A 25,174-nucleotide genomic window follows, 5' to 3' on the forward strand; every position below is an offset into this window, starting at 1 on the left:
AGGATGCAAATGGAGTTGACAATTTCAACATTGACAAAAGTCTTATACACTGTTTTCACAGTACACATTCTTTGTATAAAGGCGATGTAAAACATAAGGTGAAGGAAGTTGAAAAAGAAAAGGAGGAACCATTGATTATTGAACAAATGAAAGCAGGCTGAAATCAAAGAATTGGAAACAAAAGGAGCACATAAGTTAATTGATGCCTCAAAGATTTCAGCAGAGACAGAAAATTTAAAGAAATGATTTATTCATTTTTATCATGGCGAATTTGTTTGGTTTGTTTCCTTTAATCAGCAAGTTACAGTGTATATATATTTATAAAAACAGAATTTGTAATTTTTTATTGTGTGTAAATCAGAATACAGTTTTTAATATTTTAAAAATATTTTAATTTGTATCTGTTACGTATGCTGCTTAAGAAATAACATGTAATTAGTTATGCACTTTCTAATAATTGTCAATGTAAAGTGTTGAAAAAAGGATGTTTTAGTCTCAAAATTAGTAAAAAAGCGACTTGGAAAAAATTTGCCTTGAAAAACTTAGAAAAAAAACCTTGAATTTGGAAATGATCAATGGCTGGACACCCAGTGAAAGTAGTAACAGCACTTATTTTATTTTCTGTTGTATGGTTGTTACTGGTGTTTTGATTGTTTGCATTGAATATTTCATTTGCAACTACTGCAACTATTGCTTTCATGGTATTCTTCTTTGTTTTTATTTCTTCCCCTTTTTTTGAAGTGTGTTTGTTTTTAAATTTTTGCAACACCATTCTCAATCTTTTTGCATCTGGTAATCTACAGGGACCCAATAAATGCTAGAAACTCTTGTAATGTAAGTTTTGTTCACAGCTGTTATTTTTCATTTTTTTTTTCAGAATAAAATTAGTCTTAAGCTGCATTATTGAAATATTTTATTGCACTTGACTGATTGTGACAGATTAATCTGTCATCTTTGTGGGAGTCGTCGTAATTTAGTTTGTATTAAGATATGTCTTTTGCTGTCACATTAGGCACCATCATGGGTGGAATCTTAATATAACTAATATTACGCTTTATTTAATTGTATGAATATAATAGAGGGAAACATTCCACGTGGGAAAAATATATCTAAAAACAAAGATGATGTAACTTACCAAATGAAAGTGTTGGCATGTTGATAGACACACACACAAAATTCAGCTTTTGCAACCGACGGTTGCTTCATCAGGAAAGAGGGAAGGAGAGGGAAAGATGAAAGGATGTGGGTTTTAAGGGAGAGGGTAAGGAGTCATTCCAATCCCAGGAGCTGAAAGACTTACCTTTGGGGGAAAAAAGGACAGGTATACACTCTCACACACACACATATCCATCAGCACATATACGGACACAAGCAGACATTTGTAAAGGCAAAGAGTTTGGGCAGAGATGTCAGTCGAGGCTGAAGTACAGAGACAAAGATGTTGTTGAATGACAGGTGAGGTATGAGCGGCGGCAACTTGAAATTAGCGGAGGTTGAGGCCTGGTGGGTAACGGGAAGAGAGGACATAGTGAAGGGCAAGTTTCCATCTCCGGAGTTCTGACAGGTTGGTGTTATCCAGATAACGCAGACGGTGTAACAATGTGCCAAGATGTGCTGGCCGTGCACCAAGGCATGTTTAGCCACAGGGTGATCCTCATTACCAACAAACACTGTCTGCCTGTGTCCATTCATGCGAATGTACACTTTGTTACTGGTCATTCCCACATAGAAGGCTTCACAGTGTAGGCAGGTCAGTTGATAAATCACGTGGGTGCTTTCACACGTGGATCTGCCTTTGATCGTGTACACCTTCCGGGTTACAGGACTGGAGTAGGTGGTAGTGGGACGGTGCATGGGACAGGTTTTACACCGGGGGCAGTTACAAGGGTAGGAGCCAGAGGGTAGGGTGGTGGTTTTGGGATTTCATAGGGATGAACCAAGAGGTTACGAAGGTTAGGTGGACGGCGTAAAGACACTCTTGGTGGAGTGGGGAGGATTTCATGAAGGATGGATCTCATTTCAGGGCAGGATTTGAGGAAGTCGTATCCCTGCTGGAGAGCCGCATTCAGAGTCTGATCCAGTCCCGGAAAGTATCCTGTCACAAGTGGGGCACTTTTGAAGTTCTTTTGTCGGAGGTTCTGGGTATGAGCGGATGAGGAAGTGGCTCTGGTAATTTGCTTCTGTACCAGGTTGGGAGGGTAGTTGCGGGATGCAAAAGCTGTTTTCAGTTTGTTAGTGTAATGGTTCAGGGATTCTGGACTGGAGCAGATTCGTTTGCCACGAAGACCTAGGCTGTAGGGAAAGGACCGATTGATGTGGAATGGGTGGCAGCTGTCATAATGGAGGTACTGTTGCTTGTTGGTGGGTTTGATGTGGATGGATTTGTGAAGCTGGCCATTTGTATGTGTGTTTGAGTTTGTTTGTGTGTCTATCAACTTGCCAGTGCTTTCCTTTGGTAAGTTACATAATTTTTGTTTTTAGATATACTTTATTTAATTGGATAAATAAAAAATCTCCTCACCAAGTGGCGGCAGAACACACACATAAAAGACTGTTGTGATTGACAAGCTTTCGGAGCCAGTGGCTTCTCCTTCGGGCAGAAGGAGATGGAAGAAGGGTGAAGGAAAAGGACTGGAGAGGTCTAAGAAACGGGGTAGATGTTGGGAAAGTCAGCCAGAACTGCAAGTCAGGTTAGACTTATCATACGGGATGAGAAGGAAAGACTGATTGTTGGGTACTGCATCGGACAAGATTTGAAAACCTGAGAGCTTAAAGGTGGGAGACAGGGTAATATGCTAGACAGAGATTACTACTAAAACATGGTGCATGAGTTAATAAAAGTGAGAAGCTAAGTGCTAGTTTGAAGTCACTTGTTTTCCACAAGGAGTAGATTAAAGTAGTGCAGGCTTTACAAACAGTCCAGCTTTTAGCTGTGTCACTAACCCAAAGCACCAAGTTGGTGCTGAGATAACTCAGTTGGTGTCCTGTAAGAATATTTATATTACAAAGAATGATATTCATAGATTTGTAGCCTGGGTCATTTTTAGAAACTGAACATATCAAACAAAAAGAAGATAAGATGCTTTTAGTGTGCAGTCCAAATAAATTCATTTGTTTGTAGAATATCTGCATAAACCAATGGTTTCACAGTTGGTTATTTGTTAATCATTTTAACAATAGTTTTGACCCTAAAACTCTTATAATATGAAACTAAAGAATCCTTGCATTGGTATGCATTCATAGGTAAAACACAGTACATTCAATCTGCTAAAACACAGTACATTCAATCTGCATTGCAAAAGGCTTCACCACTCTTCTAAAATTAGCACGAGAGACGGGGGGGGGGGGGGGGGGGGGGGGGGGAGAGAGAGAAACAATATATGAAACAGAATTCTTTAAATGTGTCAATGTTTATTTTGACAAGAAAGGGATTTGGAAATCACATGTTGTATATATTCTTAAATGTCATAGATCTGCAACCTTTGTAGTACAGGTAATAACAAATTATGAAGCCGGCTGCGGTGGCCGTGCGGTTCTAGGTGCTCTAGTCCGGAGAGCCGCTGCTGCTACGGTCACAGGTTCAAATCCTGTCTCGGGCATGGGTGTATGTGATGTAATTAGGTTAGTTAGGTTTAAGTAGTTCTAAGTTCTAGGGGACTGATGACCACAGCAGTTGAGTCCCTCAGTGCTCAGAGCCATTTTTGAACAAATTATGAAGATAAAAAATGTAATTTTTTTCTATTTTCACTCACTGTTGGCCTACAGCATCTGGACAGCACTTCACTTAGGAACAAAGTATTCACTGTGGAGAAGTGTGTAATAAGGATAGTGTGTGGTGTTCCTTTTAAAACATCTTTTAGGCAGCTCTTTAAATAGTTTGTTATATTGGTTGCAACTTTGCAATACATTTACTTATGAAAATTGTTATCAATGACCAGTCACAGCTTGAACTGACAGTAATGTTCATAAAGATAATAGCAGAAGCAGAAATGAATTATACTGTGATTGTAAGCAATAACTTATACTATAAATAATTAAACATTTACATGTACATAATAACTAACCATACTTTTTACTTACTTTCCAGTTGTGGGAAGTTTATCATGAGAGACGATGTGTTCGAACATATTATGGTCATCGACAGGCTGTGAGAGATGTTAGCTTCAATAATGATGGAACACAGTTTCTTTCGGCAGGTAAGAAAAATTGTTCAAATTAAACATTTGTTTGTGAGTGTCAAGAGTTGAAAATAGGTAACATAGAAAACTAACCTTCATAATTAAAAAAATTAGGCATCTTATAATAATTTCTTGTCTTGTACACTAAACAGAGTAGTCTAATGTTTCTTGTCTCTCAACACTGTCAGAAATATGCCCTGCTGACTCCATAGAAACATCCTCATTCTTTATACAATGAGAGACTATATCGTTATTCACAGCCACCTCTCCTTGAGGAGAAAATGTGCAAACAAATCCATAGCATGACTGTGGAAAGCTTCTTTTGCAGTGTTCGTGAAGTCAAATAAAAACACATTGGACTATCCCTCCTTGTCTTTGAGTGCCCATTTCTGTCCTTATCCATCCCATCACACACAACAATCTCATATCAGACAGTATCCAGTTGAGATTTTTACTAGTGCCTAGATGTCAGCTGGACACTCTGACTCTCTTAGAAGGTGGTCAGTCCTATGTAAAACACTGTGCAGTGAACAGATTTAAGTCTTTAAATGACATATTTGATTTCACATGTTGCTCTGGCTTTTACACTGTTGGATTTACCAATTGTGGGGTTGGAGTAAGTAGTAGTGGGTGGGTGGATGGATGGGACAGCTTTTATAGTGTGATTGATTGCAGATGTACGTGCCTTGAGGTAAGGATAATGGTCTAGGGACTGGGAATGTCATATTATTTGAGAAGGATGTTACGAGAGTTACAAGGGCAAAGGATGGCTTCAGTAGGTAGTGTGGGAAGGAAAAGTGATAAATAATTTCATTTGAGGGCTTAAGAAAGTCTTGCCTGTTGCTAGAGTATTATGATGGATTACCCACAAGGCCTGCCCTGTTGCCTCTCTTGCCCTGTAATCCTTTATAACTTTACTGTCTAATCCCTGATTAGTCTTGTCTTCTCAAATCCTTTCTTCTCTGTTGCCAGATGGAAAATATCTGGTTCCAAGAGCTACTGTTTGTGTGTCTTATTCTTTGTGCTTTTTTGTACCCTTGCTTCGTGGTTGTATAAATATGATTGAAATGTTAAAGCACAGTGTTATAGATGGCTTCAGCATTACAGAGGAAACACTCAGCTAGAATCAGTCAACTCATACAGGTATATGATTTTTGACAATTTGTAGAGACATGAAATGGAATGATCACATAGACTCAGTCATAATTAAAGCCAGTAGTGGACTTCTGTTGATTGGTAGGATATTGGAAAAATTCAGACTGTCTACAAAGGCTATTGCTTATAAAACACTCATGCTACCCACTGTAAAATATTGTTCAAGTGTGTAGAATCTAAACAAGGACTAACAGAGAATATTGAATGTATAAAAAGACTGGCAGCACAAATGATCACAGGTTTGCTTGACCTGTGAGGGGATATTGTGAAAATGCTGAAGAATCTGAACTTGTAGATGCTCAAAGGTCTCTAAGTTTCAAGAACTTGCCTTATGAGAGGAATCTTAGGGATATGCTACAGTTCCCTGCATTACTGCTCCTGTAGGGTCTGACTAGACTAACTACAGCACGATTAAGCAATATAACTAGGTGCCCTTCTCACACTCCATACACAAATGCAGTGGGAAGAAACTCCAATATGTAATTCATTGGGAAGTACCCTCTGTCGTGCACTTCACAATGGCGTCGTGTACTTCACAATGGCTTACAGAGTTTGGCTATAAGTGTAGAAATGACTGTTCTTTGCATGTTGGCAAAATTTTGTTCTTATGCTCATTATCATATTTATCACTTTGTGACTGTAATCTGTGTGATATGTCTGTTGTGATACTATACCTATGATAGTGAAACATTGCACTTGACAGTTTGCATTACATCAAGTTAGGTTGGCTATACTGCAATAGCGATGTTGCAACAGCAGCTTATATACACATAGCAGACAATACAGTTTTCTGTTGCATCTTGTAAATGTAAGCTATTGAGCAGTAACAGAACATATAATGATTTGTTTTTGACTTGCTACCACAATGACAGCAAATAAACAACTGCAAACAATGTATATGGCCCTCTGTAAAGTTTTACCATTTATATAATCATAATGAAGCAAACACTTTCTGTAATGATGCAAAGAAATACAGAAAATAAGTATTTGATGATGACTGATGTCTTGAAAACAATGTGGTACATAGTTTACAAAATAAATAATAACAGAGACTACAAATTCTCACTCTATGTCTTATAATAATAAATAACAGATATTCGTTGCTCTTCACTTACCATTTTACAGCGACAATGGCACAATTCCATGCAGCTCCCCATTGTCACCGTTGTTGGAATCAGCGCCAAAACCATTTTCATGGTCATCACCACAAACACAAATCAAATGAATTTCCTTGCTCACAATTTTGTGCAAGAATATGCTTTGAGCCATAACAATACGCACGTTTTCTAACAGGACTTTGCGTTCGTCTAGCAGTTTGAAACAGAAATTCCTTTTCAGCACAATTTACAGTGACATTTTCCAACCTCTGAAAAGTTCACTTTCTTTTAATGACACTAGTAACGTTGCTACCATAGGACGCTCTTTCTTGGTGTAGTAAGCATAAATATTCCTGCGAGTTGCATTAATCTTGAATGAATCTAAGTCGATGACAGGCTGAGGCTGCTTTTGCTTCTTTCCATGAGTCGCTAAAAATGTATTATCTGGTGCAGATGATGTGGAATTATTACGGTTCACATCTACATTGCTCATCTTTTGCACAGGAACTGATGGCTGTCTATGAATACTTGCATATTCTTTTTCTTGCTCATAAAACTTATATGAGTGCTCTGTAGTAACTTCAGTGCCTCGCTGCCTAGTGGCTCACCTTGACACATAAAGGATTGTCACTAGGCGAATTTTTTCGAGTATCAGAATTTTCTAAACCACAGTGAAGCGAAGAACAGTCCAATTCAAGCACACTGTAGAAACAATACACAATGCACATTGTTTATGTTCACACCAAACAAAGCCTGCAATGTAGAAGCTTTGACATCATGACCAGCAGCGATTACCTCACTGGGACTGGTTCACGCCCCATGCCTAGCACTGCGTGCTTCTCATTCTTCACTTGTTAACCTGTTACGCTGCCAACTTGAAATGCATATGTCACGTGCAAAGTTTTAGCTGCCTGGGTATAAATAAATTTAATTTCTCTTGCTTGTAAGTTAGGAACTAATTCTTATGTTGAGGGTTAACGTTACAATATTCTTGTTTGTTTATTGGGGAAATTTGGGGGCTGTACATAACTTTTTATGTTCAAATGATAGTGTTAATCAAGCAGTCTTTATTATGTCATTTTTATTGTTAAACTGAGAAGGTTAGGTGTTTGAAAAATTGCATACACTAAATTACACTGTTTTATCTTCCAGCATATGATCGCTACATTAAACTGTGGGATACGGAATCAGGAAAATGTATATCTCGTTTTACGAGTCGGAAAATTCCATATTGCGCAAAGTTCAACCCAGATGATGATAAACAACATCTCTTCGTTGCTGGCACTTCTGACAAGAAGATCATTTGTGTAAGATACTTTTATTTGAGATAAGTCTCTATTAACTGTTTTAATTATTTTCATATCCTGTCCCTATAATATATGTCAAAAGAAGGACTGTAATTGTATCCTGTGTGATCTCAACTTATCTTTCACACTTTTCAGTACATGTAACTTCCTGTCACACCATAATATTTATTGGCTTTCACTGAAAAGATTTCAGGGACTTGGCGATTGCAGGGACTTGGTAGAATTACTATTTAGGGAGTTCCAAAGAGAAGCACATCATTGCCTAAATATTATTGATCCATTTAAATTTCTACGTGCTTTGTGATAAATTATGTCACATGATCATTACAAATTCATTGATTATTTTATTCACTTAGTAATTTATGGTTTTCCGTTTTATTTCAGTGGGATATTCGTTCAGGTGAAATAGTTCAAGAATATGACAGGCATCTGGGTGCTGTAAATACTATAACATTTGTCGATGAGAATCGACGATTTGTTACGACATCTGATGACAAAAGTTTGAGAGTGTGGGAGTGGTAAGTTGCCAGAAAAAAAACCATTTTATAATTATTCTAGCGGTCAAAAGTTAACAATATTTATGAAATGAGAGCCTATTTCCTGAACAGGGCATCAGATGGTTTGCAATATGAGAGAAAGCTTAATCACAGGTGGTTTAGCATACAATAATGTCCAAAACATTGCATCAGAAGACCAAGGGTACACACTTAACAAAAAGTGGCAAACCTAGAAAGTCTTTTGCACAACTCCAAAACAGTTAATAGGTGATGAGCGTGCCTATAATAAATATGGTGTGTTCTTTGTGAAATGGTGCAAGAGCATCATTGGCATTCAATTTCATTGCTGAAAATGAGTGGCACTGTGGAGGTATGGAAGTAGTGGCAGTTCTTTCTCCTGATGTTGCACAGGATTCAGAGCCAAATCAAGAAAAACCATCAGCCAGTATATTTTGTGGCTTTTCTCCCTACCAAGAAATTCATCCACTGGAGCATCTCAGTGGGACTTTCATTATGTTCAAGAACAGTAAGTGTAAATCAGGTGCACCTCGAAAATGTAATACCTCATTCGAGTACAATATTCCTCTGACAACTAATGAAGGTGTAAAGTGCCATATACTGTATGTATCCAGCATGCACTGCACCACCGCTGAAGTGGTCTCATTCTATGATGTTCCAGAGATTGTACTTGAACTAATTAATGGAAAATCTCATATAAAGATGTGAAACAATTACTAACAAAGAGATAGAGGGGCTGACCAGTACTTACCTCAGCTCAGTAAAGCCGATAGAAACACAAAAAACCAACCGAAAATTTAAGTTCGTAGCTTTCGGAATAAATGTTCCTTCATCAGGGAGGAGAGAGGGGAAAGAAAGGGAAGAAGGGAAAGTGGATTTAGTTACTCACAACCCAGGTTATGAAGCAACAGTGACAGATGTAAGTGATAGCTAACAAAAGGGACAAAACAATGAAGAATGTGGACCATATAGGTGATCTAACTAATTAATGGAAAATCTCATATAAAGATGTGAAACAATTACTAACAAAGATGATGTAAATAAAATAGAAAGAAACTTCCACATGGGAAAAATATATTAAAAACAAAGATTCCAAGACTTAACAAGCGGGAAAGCGCCAGCAGACAGGCACATGAACAAAACACACACACAGAATTACTAGCTTTCGCAACCGATGGTTGCTTCTTCAGGAAGGAGAGGGAAAGATGAAAGGATGTGGGTTTTAAGGGAGAGGGTAAGGAGTCATTCCAATCCCGGGAGCGGAAAGACTTCCCTTAGGGGAAAAAAAGGACAAGTGTACACACACACACACACACACATATCCATCCGCACATACACAGACACAAGCAGACATATTTAAAGGCCTTTAAATATGTCTGCTTGTGTCTGTGTATGTGCGGATGGATATGTGTGTGTGTGTGTGTGTGTGTGTGTGTGTGTGTGTGTGTGTGTGCGAGTGTACACCTGTCCTTTTTTTCCCCTAAGGGAAGTCTTTCCGCTCCCGGGATTGGAATGACTCCTTACCCTCTCCCTTAAAACCCACATCCTTTCGTCTTTCTCTCTCCTTCCTGAAGAAGCAACCATCGGTTGCGAAAGCTAGTAATTCTGTGTGTGTGTTTGTGTGTTTTGTTCATGTGCCTGTCTGCCGGCGCTTTCCCGCTTGGTAAGTCTTGGAATCTTTGTTTTTAATATATTACTAACAAAGAGATAGAGAGGCTGGCCAGTACTTACCTCAGCTCAGTACAGCCGATAGAAACACAAAAAACAACCGAAAATTTAAGTTCCTAGCTTTCGGGATAAATGTTTCTTCATCAGGGAGGAGAGAGGGGAAAGAAAGGGAAGAAGGGAAAGTGGATGGAGCGCATGAACGGACACAGACGAACTGTCCGCCTAGGAGATGTCCAATACCCAGTAGCGGAGCATGCCCTCCAGCATAATTCTAGGGACCTAGGAACCTGCTACACCGTATGTGCCATTTGGCTTCTCCCACCCAACACCAGTCCCTCTGAACTGCGGAGATGGGAACTTACACTCCAGCACATCCTTTCATCCCGCCATCCCCCTGGACTGAACCTGTGTTAAACAACCTCACCCCCATTTACTTTTCAGTCTTCTCCTCTTTCCCTTTCCTCTTTAGCCATTCATGCATCTTTTCATCCTACATCTTTATACTATACACCTCTTTACTTCTGTATGCATCCTCTTTGGTTTGAAGCTGGCACAGTACCTACAGTAGAATATCTTTGGCTTTCCTCTGACAACCATGCCTCCATCCTTGCTACCTTCCCTGTTTTCCTTTCCCTGTTGCTTCATAACCTGGGTTGTGAGTAACTAAATCCACTTTCCCTTCTTCCCTTTCTTTCCCCTCTCTCCTCCCTGATGAAGGAACATTTATTCCGAAAGCTAGGAACTTAAATTTTCGGTTGTTTTTTGTGTTTATATCGGCTGTACTGAGCTGACGTAAGTACTGGCCAGCCCCTCTATCTCTTTGTTAGAGATTATACTTGCTATGATGTTCATTCCACTTTAATATATGATGAGATTCGTTTTTTTAAACTGAAAAATACATTCCTCCAGTGATTCGTGTTCCAATTTTAATGTTGCTGACTCCACAGTAAATGAGCTCATCTGTGCACTGTAGTGAATGGGGTACAGTTCAACCCCTCGTCTCTTTGTTCCTAGCTCTGCTGATAAGGCCATGTTATTTGAGATAAGTCTCTATTAATTATTTTTAACTTTGCCTGCCCATCATATCCTGTACTTATAATAGTATCCTGTACAATCTTAATTTAGCTTTTACACTTTTCAATACATATATATTCTTATCACACCATTTACTGGCTTTTACTTCAAACATTGCAGGAATGTACAGTACCAGTATTCAATAAACAAAAAGTTCCAAAGAAAAGAGCATCATTGCATAAATAATGTTGATCAATTTAAATGGTTACCTTCTTCACAATAAATTTTAGAACATGGTTACAAAAAAATCATTTATGCCTTTATTCAATTAGAAAATTATGGTTTTTCATTTTATTTCAGAAGGAGTTACAAGAAGTATACAGATAAATTGATCTCTTCTCAAGTTCTTGCCAGCTCAAGAACTCTTACTTAAGTATGCGAGTGTTGTGTCTATAATAAATTCAATCTTTATTCCTGTCAAATCTAATAGGTCCACTTTTTCAGGATTTGACCAATTTTATTTTATTATTAGCTACGTCCCCTTTCTGACATCACAGTCTTTAAGATAACCTAATGAAGGAGAGTCATGCTAACTATCTACGAAGCATATAAACTATGTTCTGTGTTCCTAAACATGCTTGATGAATTCATAAAAATCCTTACCCAGGCTGCTCGGTATACCAGGCCACATTCGTTGTGTGGATTTGATCTGGGTCTGGCTCACCTTACTGCTTCTCAACCTAGTGTGCTGCATGTTACATTATACAAGCAGGTTTCTACAATGAATTCAATAAACCAGTTATATTGTGACATTGATAAATGGAATCATACATAGCCCACATTTTTTCTTTGACTGTTTTAATGACTTCCGTCAAATTAACTGAAAGCAGCTTGTAACTACCACTTGGCTCATGCTGTCCTGATTCAGGGAATTGTCAATAATGTGAATCACTAACAGTATTCAAGTGTCATTGGCTGAGAACTAAATATTTGTTTGTTTCCACATCTGTATAGAAAACAGTTGCTTCAGGAGTTTTTACCTGTACAGTATATGTAGATTTTATCCTGTAAAATAGTTTCCAAAATTACCCAGAGATTACACTTTGCTTGAAATAGAAGTCAGTCACAGTCATTATGGCTTGAACGCACAAATTCTTATTACCTTTCAGTCACATGCCTATTTGAAGAAGGAAACTTTCCATTTTCCTCCCTCCTGTGTGTGCTTAATTTTTGGACACTGGTGTTATTTTCTTATTGCTGACCAGTATTTGTTATTTGTTATCATGCTTTTAATTTTTTAATGGATATTTGAACATTATTAGGGTCTAGGAAACGCTCTTATTGATACTCGTAATAAAATCAAGTTATCTTGACATTTAGTATTAGTGCATGCATTTTAAATGAAGTAAAACAGAAAAAATATCATTGTGTGTTGCCTTATTATTGTGATGAATGAAAGTATACTATGGCAAGCATAAAACTTTTGTGCTCTGTTACAGATTAATATTGATATCAATGAACTTATTCAGAGCAGTTTGATATATGCCACACAATAGCATACGCTAAGTGCCGACTTGGTCTGTGTAATAGTTTTGTTTGTACAGCTCTTAAGGATTTAGTCTCACGTGTGCTTCATTCAAATAGATAAACAGGAATACTCGGTCATCATAAAATTATTTGTTGTCATTGATTTATCAGCTGTAGAAATCAAAAGTTGGTGAAGGTCTAGGAGGAATCAGGTCCATCTTTTTCAACATTTAACCCTTTAACTACTCTGGATGTGTTAACATGCGCACCTTTGTACCTGGCCCCGTGTGCTCTGAACGTGTTTACGCGTGCCACCAGTCCTTCTACCTACGCGAGTACCAGGTAGAAGGACTGGTGGGGTGTGTAAACATGTTCAGAGCACACAGGGACAAGTACAAAGACTTTTGTGTTAACATGTCCAGAGCAGTTAAAGGGTTAAGAAATGGATGGGTGAATTCAAATGTAGCCATAAGCCTTTTGAATGAGGTCCAAGCGAAAAATGTCCCTTTATTACAGCTATAGGTCATCACATCAAGGAAGCACACAGTATAGTACGAACAATCAGTGACTAAAGCTGCATGAAACAGCTGATGCAAGCTTGCTTGACATACAAAAGATATTTTTCTTGTTGATTGACCAAACAGGGAAACCATAACTGATGAATAGTAAGCAAGTGTTCTTAACCAAATGGATGAAAAATGTAGGAGTAGAGGCCTGGATTGGGAGGCGGGAGGGTGGTGGAGGCAGAAAGAAAGTGTACTTAGTTCTGCCACCCCCTGATTTCAACCTAATTCAACATTTGTGGTTGTAAAATGTTTGAGTCAATTGAATACATCAAAGCAACCATAGAGGGAGAATTATGTAAACCATATAGAATGAGCCTTCAAAGCAGGAATCTACTCACTAGACAAAATTAACAGACCTAAGATGCAAATACATAAAGAAAATAACATTTTTATCTAAAAAAAATTTTTTTCACTGTCAGGTCGAGACATTTTCTTCTTGCTTTAGTACTGCTTAACCCTTTTGCTGCAACAGACATGCATCCCTTACTAAGGCAGCTTTTGTTATGACTGTACAGCTTGGTAAATGCTGGAGTCTGTGCTGAGATATGGCATTCCGGTCGATATGAAACACTTATTGCCTGATTTTCAGAAAACTATTAAGTGAAAACATTTTTCCTCATATTACAATCTGATATCTTCACTCCAAAGAACCAAATTTCTTTTCAATATCCATCATATTTTCCGCACTACATTAAATTAAGTAAAATATTACATGAAATTTCAAAGAATTTGCAAAGGTGAAAATGCATTGTGTAAACTTTTTGCTTACGGATGATTTTAGCCCATACATTGCGGTAAGTGAAAAGTAGATCAGATATAGCCATTTAATGTAAAACTGAGAGCAGAAGAATATCTCATTTCCTTCATGAGTTATTGGGTTTTATATCCAAAGGGTGGTCACGTGCAACAAGCACATTCGTGTCTTTGCACATTGCGAGTCATGGGGTCATAAAGGTCATCATATATCATAAATGATTCAAGATATCGAAATGAAGTTTTTTGCAAATGGTGGTGCACAATGAGGCAGATGTGCTGTATGATAAATACTCAAAACTTTTTTATTCACCGGGATATAGAAGTAACTTGTTCACAGCAGTGAGAGATTAGCAACTCGAGATGAAGTCAGATGTCCTTAGCACTGTTGGAAAATCCAAACAGAGTGTTTATACATCTCCACAACACCAGGGAGATGGTCTAGCAGGATGTATATAAATCCCCATAGCAGTGAAAGGGTTAAAGCTTCTAAATATCTTGTATGCTTTGACAGTTAGTTTTAGAAGGGAGAAATGGGTGTAATTGTGATGAAGAAATGGATGTAATTGTGACAGTGTCTCAAAGTTCATATTATTACAGAATAGTGATGTTGCCTGTTTCTGGTGAAAATTCTATTTGTCATACATTCATTTTCAATACTTTACATAATAGTTTGTCGTTATGTGTAATAGATTGTGCACAAATAAATGAATTTAATTGTAAATTGTGTCTTTGCATTTTTTCTAGGGATATCCCAGTTGACATGAAGTATATTGCTGATCCCACAATGCATTCCATGCCTGCTGTCACACCATCACCCAACCAAAAGTGGTTGGCCTGTCAGAGTATGGACAACAAAATTGTAATATTCTCATCACTGAACCGTTTCAAGATGAACAGGAAAAAGACATTCAGTGGTCATATGGTTGCTGGTTATGCATGCACTTTGGACTTCTCTCCAGATATGAGGTATGATAGAAGATGTGAAGCTTTTTGTAATGAACAGTGTGCACTGTAAATTATAGTGAGGAAGGTCAGTTTTTGGAGAAACAGAATGGGTATGTAAGTACTAAATTAAACATTGGAAGAAGATGGAGCTGTGTAATGTAATACTGTTTATTTTTCTGAAAATGGCTAAATCAGACACAAAACAGTGACTAGTAATGAATTCTATTAAAACTGTAGATTTTCTAGCAAAATGTCATAGCTAGCACTATTTGCTATTATCGAACAGGGCAAGAAGAATTCTTAAATCTGAATGATGAATTTCTAAGTATATTATTATGTGTACTACTATTACTCTGATTGCAGTAGCAGCAGCAATAAAAACAACAACAAATACTACTACTACTGCTCTTACTACTACTACTACGAGCAGAGCGGGGCATCAAGCCGTGCCTATGTCTGACTTGGCTGGTAGCTTACATCGATGTTCTGTGCTCCTGCAAAAGCAGAGCTGTCGTAATGGTCATAGGGATTGCTGATCACTTTTGGTGTTGTGACAGTCATACTCAAACCCCATCACAGACTACAAGTGATCTCTTCAATCATTTCAAAATAACCAAAGAAAACAACAAGCAATGTACAACACAAAGCAAAGTGGGACACACAAATTGCTCTGGCTTCAGTGCAATTGTTTGCTGAGGTTGACATTGTTGTAAACATGGTAATTTAGGCCTGACCTCTACTGGTATCTTATGCAATCATAGTTCAAAGCATGCCATCCCCTACATCAAAATCTAAAACTACTATGTTAAAGTCTCCGCATAATACTACTACTACTACTACTACTACTACTACTACTACAAGTACACTATTACTACTACCATCATTGAGATATTCTAGAGTACGTAACTATTAAAAACATTAAAAACATGTTATCATTATTACATTATCTAGGTGAATTATCATTGTTATATAGCACTTGCTGTGTGTTAATAGATGGTTTACCAGTGCAAATTTCAGGCAGTGGATAATTTTCATCAGCAAGTAATACATCAAATATTTGAGTTCATATGATGTGCACTTAAATTTTTAGTGAAGTAATAATGTTTCTAAATTTTAGATGTTTTAGTGGTTGTTTATTTTTGGCTGCTTAAAATTTTTGATTGCTGTATTGGGAACATAATGACTTGATTTTTTTCTGAGATCTCTCTCTGTCTTTTTGTCTGACTCTCTCTCGTTCCTCATTAAGAATTAACTTTTATGAATATATGCTCTCCGTAAATTATTATTTATTGTGCTTAATATGGATATTACAAGTTTATTCCTTGGTATGTTGCTCTGCTCTCATCACACGCTATTCTATATGGAAATGACAAGTTTATGGAAACTGTTGTAAATAAATCATTGATACCAACCTTCCTCCATAAGTAAATGTCTGTGATGATTGCTGTTGTTACATAGCCTTTCACATGGTGCTGTGGGGACTGTTGGAACTGAAATAAGTTTTAACACATTGACAATACTTTGATGAATTTCTCACTTCAGGTTATTATGCCTGTTAAACCAGGTGCCAAGCAGATTTATCAAGTTTTTTTGTGAACCAAATTGGGATTTTTTTTTTTTAATGAAACATAGACAAAACACACATAGGCCTAAAATTCAAAATACAATCTAACAAAGCACTGTATTTCACCATATTGATCTTCCTGCTCAGTTTTCAAGCTCCTTAGTAGGACCTTCCCCTCTTCCCCATCAAGAAGTTTTTGTTGTCCTTATCATTTCATCATCATTCATGCATGTGGCAAGATTGAGCTAAGAAAAGGTTGGGAATTTGTAGGGCGCTGATAACTGCGCAGTTGAGCGCCCCACAAACCGAATATTGAGAAATAATTCTATGAATTCCTCTTCAAAGTAAAACCATTTGTGAAGATAGTCTATAGCATTATGCATATAACTGGCTGCTTATCTTTAGAATGCTTTACACGGTCATCAGTTCTGGACTTCAAGAAGACAGAGAAAGCCAGAGACCCATAAAACTGACCTTCCTTTCTTTATTTCAGAGAAGCACTAAAGTTGTTCATAAGGTCATATAAATATGTTATAAGTGCATCATTAGACTGAAATTTTACGTTTAATGATGGAAAATAACCACCAATTTTAATTATAAAGCCCAGATCTGCCAAAGATAATTCATCTTCATAAAACTCTCTGTATATTTTTGGTGTATGCTGTACGAGGGGAAGTACAATTTGATAGGTTCAGAGTTTTTCACTATTCACTCTGTGGCCAGAATGAGAGTGCGTGGGTACGTTTTAAAACCTCCTGCCATTCATTGTCCATCCAAGCAAATGGAACTTGTTATATATCTTCATAAGAGTGGCTTCTACCTCAAATTGAAGTGCATTTGCTGTTTGCTTGGTGGCGTTATTCAAGAGATGAGTTACATGTCATTGCAGACAAATTTGGATTTTCTTTGCATAGCTCAACATGTACACTTTTCTTCTTTCCAAAATCAACAGATGCATTGTCAGCAGAAAAACTGTTATATAATTCAGTGATAAAGATGCTTTGATGAGCTCACTTTTGATTCTTGCTGCGATTGATTCAGATGTTTCTGTAATAACCAATACATGAAACCGATGCAAGTAAGACAATACGACTTTATTCATAAACCTCTGAACAATAACAGAAATAAGCCTCTCATGACTCCATACATGACAAGACAAAAGAATCATACTCACATGCACTAGTAGCAGGATATGGCAGTTTCACTATCACTGCTATAAAATGAGAGAATTTTTGTACATAAACTTTCTTTGCGAGAAAACTAAAGTACTGCCAGTGAAAATGTTTTAATGTGTTCTTCGTTGGATGCATCTGGAGATACAGAATAATAAACAGCTGACAAAATCATTTCCATTTCCTTTGTGCATCCACAAGAATACTTGTCAGATATTTTTGAATCAGGGGACAATTGTGGGGACAAATTGCTGCAGCAGTCCACAGAAATATAACAATGACTGTGTTTAACTGAGTGGAACACAAAGGATGCTTCTGCAGCTATTACTGTTTTTTGCTCTACACTTCTATGAGAGGTAAAAAAAAAAGAACTTACTTCCATCTGCACTTTTGAGGCCAACTGTTGAATATAAGTTCTGCGTGTTGCAATGTTTGCATGTTTTTTTAAGGTCGTTTTTGACTCCATGAGAAACGCTGCAATATGAGGGACATACAGTTCAGTGCCCGTTATGGTCATATTTACATTTTTAAGAAACAAGTCAACTTTACTCAATCCTCTATGGAGCTTAGTTTTCAACTTTTGTCTCTTTTTTGGCAATTACACTTCTGTAGTTTCACTGTCTGATGATGAATCCTTATTTGTAAAAGTGTTTCACAAAGGAAACTGCACAACACTATTTACAAGGTAAGCTCCCATCACACTGCCCCCAGATTTAGTGGTGAGATGGCCCAGTGGATAGCCTGTCAAAAACTGAACACAGATGAAGCACAAAAACGGGAAGAAGCAAAATAGAAACAACGAATAGTCCAAGCGCAAGACGAGCAACATCTAGTGAATTGGAAGAGCCATGGCATCGTGGTTATGTGGTCATGGTAGTGGGCTGCAAAGCAAGAGACCCATGTTCAAATCTCCCTCCTGCCTCCTCCTCCTCCTCCTCCTCTCTCTCTCTCTCTCTCTCTCTCTCTCTCTCTCTCTCTCTCTCCGTCCATCCGGTCATTGATGTTTTGGTTTGCTGTGTTCAAATTTATGCCTGTGTAAAAGTGTAACGCCTGTTTGCAACAGAGAGGTACAAGAAATGGATCTGTAATGAAAGTTTATTCCGAGATTTTGTATGTTTTCACTTGTACTCGACACTGGGATTCCATGATTACAAGGCGATGAGCCTCCAGACATACATACCTCCTATTTGTTCTCCACAAGTGCCACATGTTGTGACTCTTGAGTTCTATTTTGGAAATTTTGTCTCTCTAATTCCTTTGTTGTAACATAATTCACACATGTTTATTTGTTGTTTACATTTCTGTGAAAGGTCTGTGCAGCATCTCACATGCTCTCACTATTCATCCAATTACTTGCGACAGTAATATATTATTACCATATGACTCTTATTCTACAACCAGTTTATAGGATGACAGTTGCCAAGACTACAGAAAGAGAATGGAGATGTCAATGAATGGCCGGACAGTTCATAATTTTGTGGGGCTAAAGGAGGGAGGAGGGAGGGAGGGCATGAAGTAGATTTGAACATGGATCTTTCACTTCGCAGTTCAACACTGTGACAACATAACCACGACTTTGTGGCCCCTTCCAAATTGCTTAATTGGCACATCTTGAGCTTGGACCATTCACTGTTCCTATTTTGCTTCTTTTTTCATAGTTCAGTAGACCCTATTCCAGTTTCCATGATTGATCTGTGCTCAGTTTTTGCGGGGCTGTCCACTGGGTCATCTCACCATTAAATCTCGGGTGGGTAGGGGGTGGGGTATTTCCCTTGTTAGTTTGTTCTTGCAGAGAATGACTAAGCACTGTTATGTTTAACTTCTGGCTTGCTACACAAAAACAAAGGCTGTTGAGTCAGGTTTGCTCGCTTAGCGCTCTGACCAAAACTAAAAGCAGAATTTTAAATTTCAGTAAAATTTACAAGATTACCCCTCAATTGTAAACCTATAATGATATTCGGGACAGTACTACCAAAATCGGGATATCTGACATCCCGGTACCAAGGTATTTAAAGTGTTCCACCCTGGCTATGTCCCATATCCCATCCAAAATGAGTCATTATTAGGGGCTCCCTTGGATACTCTTTATCATTTCAGCGTTTTCCATATTAACCCTCAGCCCTGTCTTACAGGCATTCTTTGCTAAGTCTTCTATCATTTCTGCCATCTCTTCTTCTGCCTCCACTATGGCTGCAGTACCATAGCTGCCTATCTCAGTAACTTGTGTTCTTTCATTTAGCTTCACCTTTTTGCCTTATTTTTTCATTTTGTGAATTACTTTCTCAAGAACCAAATTTACAGTCAGTGGTGAAATGGCCTCACACTTGTTCTGTTACTGGATTCTTTTGATAGCTCCCTGTGGTACTTCACCTCGGCTTTTGTCTCTGCAGTACACACCTTCACCAAGTTAATTGACTTCCTTGGCGTGCAAAGATCCCTCAGGATGTTGTACATACGTAATATGTGTGCCTTTCAGAAATCTACGAATGTTACCAGGGCCCTAGTTTTTTAGGTAAGAGGATCTCAGGGAAACACGAAATGGGCTTCAGTCTCAAAGGGTGCAGGTCGAATATGGGAAGAACTTAGATTTAGGAACCATCGTTATAACAGTCATAAATTGTCATAGCTGTGTTGGGAAAGTACCAGAGCTCCAAACGCTAATAGAAAGTACTGATGCTCAAATTGTCGTAGACGCTGAAAGCTGGCTAAAGCCAGAGATAAGTTCAACTGAAATTTTTGCGAAGGACATAACGGTGCTCAGAAAGGATAGGTTGGATACAGTTGGCAGTAGCATGTTTGTTGCTGTTAGAAACATCATTCGAATATGTGCTTAATGCATTCTCTGAAAATTATTTTGAGCAATTAGTTCATGAGCCCACTTGTATAGCAAATGATTGTGAAGACACATTTGACCTCTTATCAGCAAATACAGATACTGAGCTAATAATGAGCATTAAAATAATTACAGGGATTAGTGAACACAGGGTTGTCCCAAATCCTCCAAGAATGAACGAAAAATGTATATGTTCAAAAAAGCAGACAAAAATTCACTTGACACCTTCCTGAGAGACAATCTCCATTCCTCCCATATTAGCAGTGTAAGTCTAGACCAGATGTGGCTTGAATTCAAAGAAATAGTATCAACAGCAATTAAGAGATTTAGATCAAGTAAATTAACAAACAACATAGCTGATCTGCCATGGTACACAAAACAAGTTAGAACACCGATTTTTCATAGAAGCTCGAAACTTAGTGTGGATTTCAGTGTGGGATACTAATAATAACGAAACTTTGTCTCGACACCTGGTAGAAAATCCAAAGAAATTCTGGTCATATTTAAATTATGCTAGTGGCAAGGCACAATCAGTGCCTTCTCTGTGCAATAGCGATGGGAATATATAGATGACAGTGCTGCTAAAGCAGAGTTACTGAACACAGCCTTCCGAAATTCCTTCACCAAAGAAGATGAAGTAAATATTTCAGAATTTGAATCAGGAGCAGCTGCCAACATGAGTAATTTAGAAGTAGATATCCTCAGAGTAGTGAAGCTACTTAAATTACTTAACAAAAGCAAGTCATCTGGTTCAAGCTGTATACCAGTTATAAGGGCATTCAAATGAAACCCGGTCACTAGTGTAAAGCAATGGTAATGATTTTAGTTACTCAAAAATGTAGTTATACACAAGACTCATACTCAAAAATAGTCGCCAAAACTGTTGGCACATTTATCCCATTGAGACACTAGCTGGTTGATTCCATCCTTGAAGAAGCCAGGCCATAAGGTTCTGGAAAGTGGCTTGATCACCCTTGGCATTGGTGGTGGTTAACCATTCCAGGAACTCGACAAGCAGTGGGTCCTTGTCGTCAAAACAGAAGGACATCATGACCTTACCAGAACTGGTGTGCATGGCTTTTGATTTCTTCGGAGGTGGTGAAATCGCATATTTCCACTGCTTTCTTTCCGGTTCAAAATGGTGACACCATGTTTCATCACCTGTGACAATATGCGACAGAAAACTATATTCCTCCTCATGGTAATGTTGTAGGTGACTCAAAGACGGCACCATTCGAGTATTGCACTGTTCAGCAGTCGGTTGGTGGGGAACCCACTATGCACAGGTTTTTGGAAAGATCAAGTGTTAATGCATTATGGTGCAGGCGGTGCCCACGTTAATACCCAGTAACTGATGGATCTCGTCCACGGTGATTATGTGGATGTCCAAGACTAAAGCATTCAGTTCTGCAACCATGTCTGACATGATGACTGTTTCCAGGACTAGCATTGTCTTCCAGTGACTCGCGCCCCTCAAGGAATCGTTTGTGCCATTCCACAACACTTGAACGACTCAGACTGTACTCACTGTACACAGCCTTCATCCGTCAATACATTTCATGGCCTCGAACTCCCTGCACCGCCAAAAATTGAAACGCTCCTAATTGTTCCTGCTTAATCGCCTGCATGTTCGGTAGTGGACGATAACTTGTGTGACCACCTTCTCTTCGGCGTAAAACCACACTGGCGCTATGCAACATCAAACAGTGTGCAAGCGTCAGTCTCTCTACTGATAGATGGCGCCACCATACCTGCAGTTACGTGGTACCACCTTACGTGTAAGGCAAAGGTAGATGCACTGACCAGATTTCATCCTTATCTATATAAACAATTTGGAAGACAATATGAGCAGCTGTCTTAGGTTGTTTGCAGATGATGTTGTCAGTTGTTATCTAGTAAAGTCATTAGAAGATCAAAACAAATTGCAAAATGATTTAGAAAATAAATATGTATGATGTGAAAATTGACATTTGACCCTAAATAATTAAAAGTGTGAGGTCATCCAGATGAGTTCTAAAAGGAATCTGTTAAAACTTCAGTTACACGATACATCAATCAAATCTAAAGGCCATAAATTCATCTAAATGTCTAGGAATTACAATTACAAGCAACTAAAATTTAAAGGAACACTTCGAAAATGTAGTGGGGAAGTTGAATCAAAGACTATATTTTATTGGCAGAATACTTTGAAAATGCAACAGATATACTAAAGAGACTACCTACATTACGCTTGTCCATTGTCTTTTTGGAGTACTGCTGCATGTAGTGGGATCCTTACCAGAAGAAGTATACTGAGAAAGTTCAGAGAGGGGCAGTAAGTTTTGGTTTATTGAGAAATGAGCAGAGAGTGTCATGGGCATGATACGGGATTTAGGGTGGACGTCATTAAACCTGACGCGGTTCTTGTTGCGGTGGAATATTCTCGTAAAATTTCAATCACCAACTTTCTACACCTAGTGCGAAAATATTTTATTTATGCTAACCTCCATAGGGAGAAATGCTCATAATAATAAAATAAGGGAAGTCAGAGCTTGCACAGACTTTTCGAGAGTGGAATAATAGAGAATTATTGCGAAGGTGGTTCAATGAATTCTCTGCCAGACACTTATGTGTGATTTGCAGAGTATCCATGTAATATAGATGTAGACAAACTGCCTCATAGTGAACATTTGATCCATGGTTGATCTTACTGTCAGAAAACCTGTCTGGTACTCTTCAACAATATCTGCAGCAAAAGGCTTCAGCTTTTCTAGAATTATTACTGATAACACTTTATATGACATGCTTAGCAGAGAAATACATCTGTAATTACTACAGTTCCTTTTACTGTTTTCTTTTTTGTGCTGTGGGATAGTGGTAAATGACTTCCACTCTTTTTCGAATCTCCTCCTTTCTCCATACTTCACATATCTCGTTCTGAAGTGTTCCACCTCTGCGTTTAACATCTCTGTCATTATCCTGGTGCCTTATTATTCTTCAGTTTCTTGATTGCTCTATGTATGACCTGTTGAGTTACTTCAGTTTCTTCTCCTTCTATACCCTCTACAATTCTTCCGTCAGGGAATACATATTCAGCATCTTGAGCATTCAGCAAATGCTCAAGATATTTCCTCCACCTGTCCAGAAAACTTTCCTGGTCCATTAGTGTTTTTCCATCCTTATAATTAATAACTATTGCCTCATTTCTTTGACCATTACTCATCTGTTTTATCATCTGAACAGTTCTGTTTAACATTCTTATTTATTCCCTGAGGACCTTCCAACTTTTTTGAATGATTATTCACTCACATTACATGCAACCAGTGAAACATTTGGCACTTTCATCACTTGCTCTCAATGGAAATAAAAGGTTTACTGATGTTTCAAAAAATATGTTTATCACACATTCTTTTCTAAACTAGACAAAACTTTGCTGGTAGTATTGTCAACTTTAATTTCACTATGTTAGCTTGGACATTTTAATCGCTATTACTAAACATTTTTCTATTAGTTAAAAGAGTGAATTCAGATGGATATTATATCATAGCTCTTTGTGTTGTGTATGTGAAGTTAAATGCATTGTTAACAACAAGTGTAATAGTTGAATAATTAAGCTATTCTATTTATACTCAGTAGGACTGATATTCAGTAGTGCGCCATACAATTATCCTGATGTAGGTGTTCCGCAGTTTTTTCAGTTCTGAATGCTGAAATTGTTCCTTCAGCACTGTGGCTGACTCCTTTCTCTGCCCTTCTCCGTCTATAATATGAATTGTAATAGTGGAGTCGTAAGACACTGAACTTGCCGTTAAGGGGAGGAGGTTTGAATACCCATCCAAACATTCAGATTTTGATTTTTTGCGGTTTCTTAACTTGCTTAAGACAAACTTTGTGGTGGAGGAAAAGGACAAAGTTAATTCTTATCTACTCTTCCAGTTTTTCCTATATCCCGGATGACCTTCTTGATGAAACCTTACACCCTAATCAACCTTTGAATCCTCAACTTGCATGTGGTGTTAAGCTGTAACCTTTTCTGCACATTTTTGGGTATTGACATTGATATTTCATTTCCTATTTTGTGAACTTTTTCGGATATGCCCTTCACACAACTGTCTTAAGCTTATGCTTTAACTCTGCAAAGGACACAACACCATTACATATATAATAATTTCATGAGACAGTCCTGCTTTTGACAGATTTTTTGTCAGTAAAGTGCTCTGTTGTTCCAAAGCTAATTAAAGTTAAAAGAACACAGTTTATTACAGTTAAGTGATTTAAGCCAATATGTGTTAGAATAATTGTTTTTAAAGTAATTGATGCAATTTAATCATTTTGTTTCAGTTATCTCATATCTGGCGATGCTGATGGTAAATGCTATGTATGGGACTGGAAAACAACTAAACTGTACAAGAAGTGGAAGGCTCATGACAATGTTTGCATTGGTGTTCTGTGGCACCCACATGAGGCAAGCAAAGTTGTGACTGCTGGCTGGGATGGACTTATGAAGTATTGGGACTAAACTGCCTCATATTATTTGTTGAGTGCAGCGTTAAATAATGTGATTCAAGAGAGGCAAAAAAAACTCAGCATGAGATACAGTTATCCCTTTTCTTTTCCTTTTTGAAAGACTTTTGTATAAGAGTGATCTGTGTCATATCATTGACACTGTAGTTGCCCATATCTGTCAAGTTGATGTTACATCAAGAAAAAAATACAAATAAGACTTAGACATAATGGTCTTTTGAAGCATTGCTATAATGTAAAACTTGCCAGATATAACACTCAATTAAATTTTATTCTTATCTGAACAACTGATGCTGTGCTGTATATCTGATAATGTTCAAGAATTTATTTAGTATTAATATTTTTGTAAATAAATACTGAAAATCTGTACAATT

At 37.8% G+C, this 25,174-nt stretch overlaps 1 protein-coding gene across 3 annotated transcripts in view; it reads left to right on the forward strand.

Moving 5' to 3' along the window:
* Nucleotides 1-25,174, forward strand: part of LOC126336592 (pre-mRNA-processing factor 17) — a 70,763-nt gene extending 45,589 nt beyond the window's left edge. For all 3 annotated transcript variants that reach the window (XM_050000453.1, XM_050000454.1, XM_050000455.1), the window contains exons 6-10: nucleotides 4,088-4,196; nucleotides 7,583-7,737; nucleotides 8,122-8,255; nucleotides 14,528-14,749; nucleotides 24,618-25,174. In XM_050000453.1, coding sequence (XP_049856410.1) covers nucleotides 4,088-4,196; nucleotides 7,583-7,737; nucleotides 8,122-8,255; nucleotides 14,528-14,749; nucleotides 24,618-24,795 — 798 coding nt within the window. In that variant the 3' untranslated portion in view covers nucleotides 24,796-25,174. The remainder of the gene's footprint in view (nucleotides 1-4,087; nucleotides 4,197-7,582; nucleotides 7,738-8,121; nucleotides 8,256-14,527; nucleotides 14,750-24,617) is intronic.

This window comes from Schistocerca gregaria, chromosome 2, assembly GCF_023897955.1.
Source record: "Schistocerca gregaria isolate iqSchGreg1 chromosome 2, iqSchGreg1.2, whole genome shotgun sequence".
NCBI classification, from domain to species: Eukaryota; Metazoa; Arthropoda; class Insecta; order Orthoptera; family Acrididae; genus Schistocerca; species Schistocerca gregaria.